General features: G+C 41.6%; 1 protein-coding gene across 1 annotated transcript in view; it reads right to left on the minus strand.

Moving 5' to 3' along the window:
• Positions 1-13362, minus strand: part of LMF1 (lipase maturation factor 1) — a 551994-nt gene that overhangs the window by 31822 nt on the left and 506810 nt on the right. The window contains exon 9 of the mRNA XM_077449405.1: positions 207-390. Coding sequence (XP_077305531.1) covers positions 207-390 — 184 coding nt within the window. The remainder of the gene's footprint in view (positions 1-206; positions 391-13362) is intronic.

A 13362-nucleotide genomic window follows, 5' to 3' on the forward strand; every position in this document is an offset into this window, starting at 1 on the left:
GTCCCCAGAAGAGGAGGTTCGGGCCCCTCTATGTAACACCATTGCACAGAGCAGGTAAGTATAACTTTTTTTTTAAGTAAAAAAACACCCACAGCTTTAATTTGAACTGACAAATGCCTGTTCCTATGCATTATACTGACATGTGTCATCTTGCTTTTTATAGCTACACAAAGAACTCATAGACAGGAATACAGAGAGACCATTACCTGAAACGCGGCAAACCACATCAGCCAGTCCAGACGGTAGTGATAAGGGCTGATCACACAGGGGCTCCGCGTCAGGTTTCCCGGCTTACATTTAAATTCATATTCCTCCCACACGGCATTAGGGTCACTGGGGTCCAGACTGGACGTTCCTTGAATGACCACCTCAGTCCGTTCCTTGGTGATGCTACATGGACAAAAAGAAAAGGTCTGAAACGTTTTACAGAATTATGAATGCAAAACCAATCCAGCGGGTTTCTCATAGTCTTGATTGGCCAACAATCTGTTCAAACATAGTAAGCTTAACTTATAAGATGTGTAAAAGTGTACAAACAACAGTAAACTGGGTTTTATCCGTTACTTATAATGATCACTAAGGGAAAAGTACAGCTAACTGTAAAACTGAAAGGACCGTTATACCCAAAGCTTGCCCTAAAGACAGTGTTTGCCATATTTGCAAATGATCTTTGGTACAAAATTTAGAGCAAAAGATTATTTTAAAAATTGTAAAGTGTTAAGCCATACATGAATCAAAATTTGGCTGGTAAAGCAGGGACTGGACGAATTTTGATAGGTGGAGGCAGCATTGGTCTGATGTTGCATCTGTCACCTGCGGCCTCTAAGACCGAGAACCAAACACTTGGTTCTCGGTCTTCAGGGAGCAGTGACTATCAGTCATTGGCTCTTTGCTCTGCTCTTCCAGCACTCACCGGAGCACTGGACTGTGGAGGGGGTGGGAGCGGCTGGCTCAGCCTGTTGATCCCGACTATAAAGTTGGGATCCCTCCAGAGCCTGGACAGGCTCAGTGGCCCTACTCCTCCTTTAAGGGCCCTTTCACATGGGCGTTCAGTCTGCATCAATGTGTCAGTTTTTGGAGAGATAAGAAAAATAGAGAAAAGAGGGCACACCAGCCTTGTGCATTATCCTCAATAATATTATTGATAAGATTAAAAACTACTCACAAACATGTGAAGAAAATTCTATTTGTGAAAGCCTCTTAATGATGGCAATCGGTCTAAATATCTATGGTCTTCAGATGCAAGAGAGAACATTAGGACTGCTGCTGACTGACGCGTTTCGAAGGGATACCTTCTTTCTCAGGAATATGTTTGTGAGTAGTCTTTAATCTGCTTTTATCAAGAATATTATTGAGGATAATGCACAAGGCCGGTGCACCCTCTTTTCTCTATTTTTCTTATGACTTCTAGGATACCCCTATCCTGAAGGGCAGCAAGGCCTGAGAAATTATCCTTTGAACATTAGATCACCCGGACATCACACTTGTGCGCAAGAGTATTTGTTTGCTGCTATAAAGTTTTTGGAGGGACCTAGACTAAACCACAATGTATGTCTATGTAATGGATGTATGTTTACATCTGCTCAAACTTAAGTCAACTTATATCTGCAGAAAAGAAATATAAAAGGTGTGTGCCCTTTTCTGTCTTGCCACCACGAATCGATGTAAAGCAGATCATGCGTCTACATTTACCTACATCTGTGTCCGTTTTTTAAATGGAACAAGGCTGCCTCATTTTTCATTTAGACGGTTCTGAATGAATGTGAACAGGTAACGTCCATTTACATCAATAAGTGAAAAAAAGGGGGGTAAAGGTGCGCTAAGGACCCTGGACTATTCTAATGGAACAAAACCAGTAGACAAATAAATTATACCAAAGATAAAAACCCAATGTGCAAACAAGCTGTGTATTATAGTGAAAGGGGCTGCCACTACCTAATATATTCACCTAAAAGGTGAAGGACATAAATAGATGCTAGGGTGGTAGTTACGGCGCTCACCTATTGTTAATTAAATTTACGGGCAAACCCGCCTATTAATGCTTGTGCCTAATTATTTGAAATAAAAATGAAAAAAATATAATGCAAATACAATTCTTTCCCAAAGAGAAAAAAAATATTATTTATATATATAAAAAACAAAAAAAACAAATAAAATAAAATAATAATAGAATGAATGTGTATATCTCTAACACTATGAGATATGCAAAATGCAAAAAGATGCTCAAACAAACCGCTTATTATTATTATTATTATTATTCAGGATTTATATAGCGCCAACAGTTTGCGCAGTGCTTTACAATATGAGGGCAGACAGTACACTTACAATACAAATCAATACAGGAGGGATCAGAGGGCCCTGCTCGTTAGAGCTTACAATCTAGAAGGGAGGGTCAAGTTGAAACAAAAGGTAATAACTATGGGGGGTGAGCTGATGGAGAAAATGAAAATACAGTTAGGTGTGGGTGGGGTAGGCTTCTCTGAAGAGAAGTGTTTTCAGGGATCGTCTAAAAGCTAATAAAGTAGGAGATAAGCGGACAGATTGGGGTAGGGCATTCCATAGGATTGGGGAGGCTTTGGAAAAGTCCTGGAGGCGAGTATGGGAGGAGGTGATGAGGGAGCTAGAGAGCAGGAGGTCTTGAGAGGAACGAAGAGGACGAGTAGGTTGGTATTTATTGCAATATTAAGGTGCTTATATAAATTTATATATGCAAATAAAACCCCTTATTGCAATACTAAAGTGCTAATATGAATTTGTGCAAACCATACGAGAAAAAGTGCTACGTGCTTAACAAAGTGCCATAATAACAATGTCGGCTATGCAAAAAGTGTCACGTGCTCCTAAAATTGCCACGGTACATAAATCCAGTCTATTTTGTTCATAAAATCGCTAAATAGAGGCATGCGATTTTTTCTAAAATGGGCATGGCCTAATGTGAATACACTCTCGTACAGCGGCGGCGGCGGTGGATTCAAAAATAAGCTGTGACCTGGATAAACAGAGACGCTATTTTTTACCTCTTACGGTGTGAGTAATTTTTTATGCATTCAATAAAACGCAATTTTAAACTGGATTACACTATGTTTGCCCCTTTTTTGCTTCCAATGAGGAAAAATGATTGAAAATTACTGGATGTCAACCAGATCAGCTCTGCAAAGCGGCACATAGGCTCACACTGTGAAGGCGCATTAACCCCTCATGGGGAAAGGGAGCTGGTGAGTGCGGTCATTTGTCTTACACACGGAAGTTGCACCGGTTGCAATCCAGGAATTCACTAACATGGAAGCACACTGGCACTTTCTTTTAGCAGAACCTTCTATTGTTCTTCTGGCATGGGTTTTTTACCAACTTCAAATGTGCAATTAATCGCATACTTCCATTTAGCGATTTTGAAAAAATTGCATGCCTCTATTTAGCGATTTTATGAACAAAATAGACTGGATTTATGTACTGTGGCAACTTTAGGAGCACGTGACACTTTTTGCATAGCCGACATTGTTATTATGGCACTTTGTTAAGCATGTAGCACTTTTTCTCGTATGGTTTGCACAAATTCATATTAGCACTTTAGTATTGCAATAAGGGGTTTTATTTGCATATTTGCATATATAAATTTATATAAGCACCTTAATATTACAATAAGCGGTTTGTTTGAGCATCTTTTTGCATATCTCATAGTGTTAGAGATATACACATTCATTCTATTATTATTTTATTTGTTTTTTTATATATATAAATAATAATTTTTTTCTCTTTGGGAAAGAATTGTATTTGCATTATATTTTTTTCATTTTTATTTCAAATAATTAGGCACAAGCATTAATAGGCGGGTTTGCCCGTAAATTTAATTAACAACAGGTGAGCGCCGTAACTACCACCCTAGCATCTATTTATGTCCATTTATATCAGCTCTGTTTATGTCTATTTTTAGGCAAGAAACCCTTTTTGTTCTGACTTTTGTTCATCTATAATTGGTTTCTGCAACAACTGAAAAAAATGGATGCAAAAACGGATGTAAACTGATGCAACTTTAAACCATATTCATCGTTTTTTTTTCTTAACAAAAAACATGACTGAACCGATGACACTCGTGTGGTAGGCCCCTTCGATTTATAACAGTGTCTGAATGAGAGAAGTCTATGGATTCCCCTATCCACTCCAAACTGTGTGCATGGTCGAATCTCCACTACCGGCTTTTGTATTCTGACTGTTGGCGTTCTGTCCGAATTGGCAACGCGCTAGATTAGGTAACGGAAGTTATGTGCCGTCATCCTCGCATGCGTACACCCGCTAGCAGGTTACCTAATCTGACGGCATTCACAAGAAGACAGCGGACATCTTACTACACCCAGCTACGTCTTTAATTTAACAGTAATTTTAGCACTAAAGTGAGCGTATATACATAAACATAGTATGTTGACATCTGTGATGATTGGCCTAAAGGTTTAGCCCTGAGCAGTGCGAGGTGTACCAACATGGCCTCCGCCACCCTCCTACTACTGGCCTCCAGCTTCTTTCAAAATTTAACATCACATAACCATCACAGATGTCCATATACTATATTCTTTTATATATACTCTAACTTTATTTCTAAAACGACCCCTTAAATTCAAGACATAGCTGGGTGTTCTAAGATGGCCGCTGCCGCCTTCTTCTGATTATTGTGTTCTGTCAGATTAGGCAACCTGCTAGCGGCTGTATGCATGCGCAGGTGACGAAATGTCACTTCCGTTATCTAAGCTGATAGGTCGCTGATTCGGATGGAACACCTGCAACCACAGCTGTCTAAATACATTAACACTGGCTGCACCTCATAGGATGTAGTCACTGTCAGTGGTGCCTGGTGCTCAAAATTTATGGGGGGTGCAAACAAACTGAAAAATACTGAACCCCCCCATCAATTACAGCCTCACTGTGCACATCAAATGCAGCCACTGTGCCCCTCAAATGCAGCCATTGTGCCCATCGTATGCAGCCACTTGTGCCTATCGTATGCAGCCACTGTGCCCCATCATATGCAGCCACTTATGCCCATCATATGTAGCCATTGTGCCCATCAAACGCTGCCACTTGTGCCAATAAAATGCAGCCACTTGTGGCCATCATATGCAGCCACCGTGCCCATCAAATGCAACCACTTGTGCCCAGTATATGCAGCCACTTGTGCCCAGTATATGCAGCCACTTGTGCCCAGTATATGCAGCCACTTGTGCCCATTAAATGCAGCCAGGCGTGTACTCCAGCTTGGCTGTCTCTTCACTAACACCCCCCCCCCCCCCCACGGCTGGTCCGGCAGCACTTACCGCTCACATAGCGGGGCTCTGCTCCTCTCCTGACACCTGTGTCCGCTCGGCTCCTTGGGCTTCCTCCACCATGTCTCCTCTTTGGCCAATCGGGAAACAGGTCTCACTGACCTGCCTGCTGATTGGCAGAGAGGAACGTTAGTGTGAAAATAGTGAAAATTCATTCGCTATGCCACACAACAGGGTGGGATCGGGATGCAGTGCTCTGCGCCCCAAACCCACCCTATTTTGAAGCCTATTAGAGCCTCTGTCTCTAATCACGTGCTTCAAAATACACCCCCCCGCCTATCCCTGCCATAGTATTTCATGTGCTCGGCGTCCTGAAAGGGACGGGACACATGAATAGGGAGGGCAGTGGAGGCGTCAGTAGTGGCAGCACCCTTGCGCTCACAATGCACGGGCCGCCACTGGTCACTGTTCAGCCATCGATTTTTCCACCCAGCTCCTTCGTTCTTTAGATTGAAGGACATCCAATGGGAGCTCAAATTTTACCCAATTCATCAGGAATAGGAGGAAATACGCTCCGTGTATTGCTAACACAACACACCTAGATATGGATTCTTTATTTTAATAAAAGCCATAGTTATTCCCAGTTGACTCCAGTGTGATTTGAAAATAACCGTGACATGGCTAAAATAAAGATCCTTATCAATGTGGTAAAGCTTTGTAAATTGAGCATTATCCATGAACAGTTTGCCATGGGGTTGATATACTAAAGGCAAATAGACAGTGCACTTTGTAAAGTGCAGTTGCTCCAGAGCTTAGTAAATGAGCAAAAGCTCCGCTGACGCTGAATGTGATTGGGTATTCTTTGTAAAGTGAAACTGAAACTTTACCTCATTTACTAAGCTCTGGAGCAACTGCAAAGTGCACAGTCTAGTTGCCTTTAGTAAATCAACCCCAAGTTGGCACAGGTAGTGAGATTATTAAAGTGATGTTCCACACACCAAAAAAATAAAAAAAAGCTTAAAATTCCTAAAAAAATAAATAAAAAAAAAACATTTGGAAAAAATAAATAATTTAACTCACCTCTAAATGCCTGTTGCTAGGGGGTCCCTCGTAGTCTGCCTCCTTCAGTGCCCGGTCACCTGAAGTCACTTCCCCTCAGCGTAGGAAGAGCGCAGCTCCGCCCCCTCCCTCCCGTCAGTCATCTTGGACACGTGACAGGTCCTAGATGACTGCGCGGCCAATCACGGAGCGCGTTGCCGCTCTCCCATGCGCTGTGAAGCCACAGCCGGGTGCCCACATTTGCAATGCTGGCGCCGCTGAGCGGATTGGGGATGAGCGAAGCTTCGACCCCCCGCATCGCTGGACCCTGGAACAGGTAAGTGTCTGATTATTAAAAGTCAGCAGCTGCAGTATTTGTAGCTGCTGACTTTTTTTAATGGATACTCCTCTTTAATATTCATGTGCCTTTCCGACGTGCTACTGTATATTTCTCTGTGTCAGCTGATGCTGAAGACATGAAAGGTTATTATTTTCTGTTAAAATAACTAGACAGGAAGTGTTGGAAAATATTGCTTCCCACTACACCACCGTTTTCTGCAACTGTGAGTCATTTATCCATAAAGATCATTACAGCTTATTTTACTTTATTAAAAATAAGAATCTGCTAATAGAGGCCCTTCTAAGCTCACGTCTGACCACAACTTCTTATTTTTAGTTTTGGGTAAAGCAGGCTTAGAACCTTTTAACCAGTTTTTATTGCTGTCTGTCCTCACTAAGGGTTTTTCTACCCATTTCCAGTCTATTTTGAGGATGTCGGTCAGAACAGGAAATGAGGGGGGTATCACCTCAATGGGGACATAAATCGTTTTTTCTTAGCAGTGTGAAGAAGGGTTGGAGCCTCCATCAAGGTTTTATTGCAGCACAGTGGTGTAGTGGGTAGCACTCTCACCTAGCAGTAAGAAAGGTCGCTGGTCTGAATCCCAACCACGACACTACCTGCCTGGAGTTTGCATGTTCTCCCTGTGCCTGCGTGGGTTTCCTCCGGGTACTTCGGTTTCCTCCCACACTCCAAAGACATGCTGGCAGATTAAATGGCTTCTGTCTAAATTGGCCCTAGTATATGAATGTGAGTTAGGGACCTTAGATTGTAAGCTCCTTGAGGGTAGGGATGTGAATGTACAATGTATATGTAAAGCACTGCGTAAATTGACATCGCTATGGAAGTACCTTAAATCAATAATTGCCGTTTGTTTTTATTATGGATTATGGAGATTTTCCATGACTTCCTATCCAGATCAATAATATTAGACACGAAAATCTTTCCAAAGGAGACACAGATAGCAGGTTAAGAACATCTAAAGGCTTCTATATGAGAGACCAAATAGGTCCTAAATCCAGTTATTAAGGTTACCATTAATCCCCATTTCCTTGGGAAATTCCCGGAGGCTGGGCATCATAGCATAATCGCGCAGTGTGCAGGCAGCAACTCAAAAGTCGCACTGTGCACTTATCAATTGAGATTAGCGGCGTTGAAGTGCCTGTGTGTGCAGAGAAATTAAGGTTTCTGAGCATACCGGGGCAGCATAAGGGCCGCTGTTTTTAATTGACTTTGACACTTTGGCACGGCAACACTGCATAGTGGGGTGCAGGGGTGCCAACAATAGAGAGTCAAGGTCACGGATGGAAAAATAGAATCAAATAGAATAAAAAATAAAATAATAGAGTAGAATAATGAAATAAAAAAAAATAATATAATTAAAAAACAATAGAATAGATTAGAATAGAAAGAATATAATCATTTCCCAAAATTCAAATAGAATCAATTTGAATAGAACAAAAAGGAATAGATTAGAATAGGAAGATGATTATATTCATTCTATTCTATTGTTTTTTTTCTATACTATTGTGCTATTTTATATTCTACTCTTTTCTTTTCTATTCAAATTGATTATATCTGAATTTTGGAAAATGGTTATATTATTTCTATTCTATTCTATTTTTTTTAAATTCTATTCGTTTCTATTCAAATTACAGAAGATTTTATTAAATTTTTTATTAAAAATATTCTATTCCATTCTATTTTGTTCTTTTATTTTTTTATCCTATTTTGTTCTTTTGTACTCTATTACATTATATTCTTTTATTTTCTGTTATATTCTTTACTAGTCCTTTATTTTTTATACTATTTTATTCTCTTTGGAAATTGGAAAACTTTTCGAATTCGAAAAATTATTTGAATTTGTTTCAAAACTTTTTGAATTAATCCAAAAACGAATAAACAAAACTAATTCCGAAAATAAATGAAATTAGATTAACTAAACAAATTTATGTAAATAACGAATCAAAACGAAACAAAACAAATGTTTTTTCGCTCTGCACATGTCTACTTATTCCGCTCTGCATTACTTGTTTCTGACCTCTGCGTTATTTGCTCCTGACCTCTGATCTTTGTGTGCTAGTTGCCCCTGACCTCTGCTCTGTGTGTTACTTACCCCTGACCTCTGCCGTGTGTATGTTACTTACTCCTGACCTCTGCTCTGTGTGTGTTACTTGCTCCTGACCTCTGCTCTGTGTGTGTTACTTGCTCCTGACCTCTTCTCTCTGTGCTTTACTTACTCCTGACCTCTGCACTCTTTGTGTTACTTACTCTTGATCTTTGCACTCTGTGCATTACTTGCTCCTGACCTCTTCTCTCTGTGCTTTACTTACTCCTGACCTCTGCACTCTTTGTGTTACTTACTCTTGACCTTTGCACTCTGTGCATTACTTGCTCCTGACCTCTTCTCTCTGTGCTTTACTTACTCCTGACCTCTACACTCTGTGTGTTACTTACTCCTGACCTTTGCACTCTGTGCATTACTTGCTCCTGACCTCTTCTCTCTGTGCTTTACTTACTTCTGACCTTGGCTCTGCCTGTGTTACACCCTGCCAGGCCTCTGTCCTCCATGCATCCCTTACGTCTGACTGCTGCAATCTGTGTGTTACATACTTCTGAGTTCTACACATTACTCCTGAACTCTGCCATTGGTGCAATACTTAGTTCTGAACTTTGCACTCTGTGCAATACATACTCCTGACCTTTGCACTTTGTGCATTACTTACTCCTGACATCTGTAACCTGTTTGTTTAATATGCCTGACACCTGCACTCTGTACATTATGCAGTCTTTACCCATATCAGCAGGTTTAATTTAACCATACCACTTTAATCTTTAAATCCTTTGTTACTGCAATGTGGTCACATCCTTATATTTGCTGCAGCTCCCTACGCATCATTCCTCTGTTCATAGCACATTCTGTATTTATACCTTGAATGTCTTGATTCTTGTTTCAAAATTCTATGACCAACTGTTTCAATGTGTGTTAAAACTGGGGTGTAATTTTGTAGGTGTGTTTTTTTGGGAATGGTTGAAAAGTGGGAGTGGTCAGTAGGATGTTCCTGGACTTAATTTTCAAAATCTTGTAAATACATGATGTGATACACGAGCCTCATGAAGTAGAAAACAATATTTTAGCTTCCCTGAGTGAGTCAAATTCCCCTTTATTAGTATCTCACAAGCTCCCCCTGCCAGACACTGCAGCTCACAGCGGGAGAGTTTCAGCAACTGAGGCAGTGGTGCCAATCCAGGGATTAGTGGGCAGGATTGGATGTGGCCAGCTGCTGACTGATAAGCAACAGGCTTGTGAAACAGCAGTGACAGTGCTGATTGCCTTGTCCCCTGCAATGTCTTCTCAACCAACTGTAGCACATCAGGGACAGCCTACGTGTGTGACTTCACTGGCAGGGTCAAAGGGTATCTTTGAGACTCGGGTGGGACTAACGATAATTTGTAGGCTCAGACACATTTAAAATTAAGTGCTGTACCTTTTTTTTAATTTTTTATTATAGCTGTTAATATTTCTTCTTTGAAACCGAGAGGTTCTAACCCTTCAACGTCTTATCTGAAGTGGAATTGGGCTTTAAAGAACCATCCAAATTCTAATTAAACAGAAGGATAGATATGTAGGTAGATCTACCCACAACCACATACCTCTCAGGGACCATGGAAGCAAAACCCCTGCACCTGAGTTCCCAGTTCTGCCCACATTCTGCAGCATCACTTGGAGGTCTCATTCTCCCTTTTGGTTGAGAGTTCAGCAGATGGTCCGAAACTCCCATAACCCACCCCATTCCTCACTGGTGAGCATTCTCCAACTGCAGCTGACAGTGTAAATACAGATAAATGCCAAAGGACTGAACCTGCACTAACATTTCTTTGCTCCATTTTCCAAAAGGTTTGAAAAAAAAGAAAATTAGGTCTGCAGAAACAAATCCAGTTATGCGTTGTCTTGCTCTAAAGGGCTGCATCTTTTTTTTAAAGATATGGAAGGAACACGTACTTCATCTATTTAACCCCAGCATTCTTAAGGGAGATAATTCATCAGCACTTAGGTGGTCCTTCACCAGATTATGAGGGGAGGTTAAGAACTTATTACAAAGCGTAAACACTGTTATAAGCCAAAATAATCAGTGGAGCATCCCACGGCCTGTTCATTGATATGGCTTCCATCATTACGTAATAACTTTAGTATGGACATGTTTTGATGGAGGCCTGAAGGTAAGGCCAGTTTAAGGCATAAATGGGCCCAACTCAATAATAAAATCATGGGGTCCACAGTTAAAAATAAAAGGGGCATTTGAATTCAAGATGAATGATGAATCTGCTTTCCCAAAGAGTAGAACTAACCCTGTTTTACTGATACTGGTCTAATTTTCCTTTGAAGGTTTCCAGCACCAACCTTTACATTTTTTATAGAGATTGTATTGTCTAGTTTGAAACTAGACAGTTTTAGAAGGTTGCCTAGGCTTTAGGCTTCAACAGGATTAAAATAACAATTATTCTAACAGTATATATATGTCTGTGAGACAGCAGTTACCTCTCTACTTATTGAGCACTTACCTGCTGAGGAACTTACACAGGCCTGTGCAAGCTTTCCTTATTGCCAGCACTGGGGTCTGGTAACTGGCTGCTCAGGAGTGCTGTCTTCAACTGAGGTAGGCAGGGCAGGGATAGTGCCCAGTGTTTGCCCAGGGATCGCCTGAAGATGGGCACAGAAGGTGATAGCTAAACAGATTGGGTTAGTGAGTTCCAGAGGAAGGCAGAGGCTATGGAGAAATCCTGGAGCTGTGGCAGGAGGTGACTAGGGAGCTAGAGAGCAAGAGGTCTTAGCCCTTGTACACACGGTTGGAGATTCCGACGGAGTATGTCCTATTGGACCGTTTTGTCGGATATTCGGACCGTGTGTGGTCTGCATCGGACTGTTTCATCGGGATATCTGACGGACAGGGTTTTCCAACTTGCCGGTAACATTTTCCGACAAAATGCTCCTATCGGACATACCCCGATCATGTGTAGCCTACTCAGACGGACAAAGTGCCACGCATGCTCAGATCAAATTCCTAGACCAAAGCTATTGGCTACTAGCCTGAACGTAGTCCCGTCGTAACGAAATAACGTCATCACGTTATGTACAATCGGATTTTCCGTCAACTTAGTCCGACCGTGTGTATGCAACATCACTTCCGGACCTCTTCCGGAATTAATCCATTGGAATTACTCCTATGGATTTGTTTGTTGGAATCTCCGACCGTGTGTACAAGGGCTTAGAAGATGATGAATTGGGGGATCTTTTGAGACAAGGTTGGAGTCGTAGCTTGAGGCAGAGCTGTGGATGGCTTTGTATGTTGTATTTTACATTTTTTTTCATTGAACGAGGCCAGTAGAAGGCTTGGCAGAGAAGGGTGGTGTTGCCACTGAACGGTTGGCAGCATGGATAATCTGGCAGCAGTATTCATGATAAACTGAAGGGGGTTAATCTGTGTAAAGTTAGGCCAACGAGGAGGGAGTTGAAAAAGTCCAGCGAGAGATAACAAGGAAGAGAATTAATTGCTTTTTGTTGTCAATTAGAAGGGGTGAATTTTGGAAACGTTATGGAGGTTAGTGCAGCAAGGTTTAAAATGTGATTAGATGTGGGGCTGAAAGGAGAGGTCAGAGTCTAGCATCCTGGCATGAGGGAAGGGACTGATAGTTGTGCTAGTTGTTAGTAAACTAGTGATGCATGAGGGAACTAAAGGGGTGACCTGTGGAGTGGAGATAGATTTAGGATTTGTAAGAAAAAATCTGGTTTTGGAAGCCATGGAAGGTTTATAACTGACCCAAGAAGGAGATGTAGACAGAGAATAGAAAGGGTCTGAGGATAGAGCCTTGGGGGACCCCGAAGGAAAGAGGAAGAGGAGAGAAGGAGAGAGAGTTGTAGGTGACACTGAAGGTTGACTGAAATAGGTAGGATGACAAGAGCAGAGTCTTGGAGGCCAAGGGAGTGAAGAGGGGCAGGTGGTCAACTGTATCAAAGGAAGTGGAACGGTATGAAGGTATAAGTATTTAATGATAAAAGATAAAGCTTTCAGTAATGATTAGACTTTATATTATAACATCTCAGGAATCTATTCATGCACACTGAAAATAACTGAATGGCCCACGTTATGAGGTGAATAGTACCTTTTGGCATTCTTGTTTAAAGCCTCCCTGCCGAGTGGAGTGTTTCGGGAAAGGGTTAAGCATTGCACAACTTCCAGGGTCTGTCTAGTGCTAGATTAAGCAATGGAACACCATTTCCCCAGACCCACGGATTGTTACCCAGGTTTTAATAGATTGTGGGGGCAGGCGTGGGCTGCAGGTTTCATATATATATATATATATGTCGACTGAGTTATGACTGTGGCTGCCAGCCCAGCGGTAACAAACACTTTGTAAATCAGGGACACCAAATTAGTAATAAAAGTTTGTTCCTACTGTGTGATTTCAGATATGTCAGCTTCCACATACTCCCAGATTCATTATGAGACGAAGGTAGTTTTTTTTTTTTATAGCTTTACACAAGCTGGAATTACAAGTGCGCACTGGGCTGGCGTCTTGCTGGTCCTTTCTCGTGGCTGAAATGAGAAGCGGGGACCGGAGAGGAAAAGCTGGAGATGGAGAGCCCTGATGGCAGTGGGGAGCCGGCACTTAGCAGTCAAGCCTGACCTACTATGGTTAACCTGTTCTGGTCTAGCTACAAGACCCACTGGTAGG

This window comes from Lithobates pipiens, unplaced genomic scaffold (assembly GCF_037356315.1).
Source record: "Lithobates pipiens isolate NorthernLeopardFrog02 unplaced genomic scaffold, aLitPip1_a1.2 Scaffold_22, whole genome shotgun sequence".
In the NCBI taxonomy this organism is placed as follows: domain Eukaryota; kingdom Metazoa; phylum Chordata; class Amphibia; order Anura; family Ranidae; genus Lithobates; species Lithobates pipiens.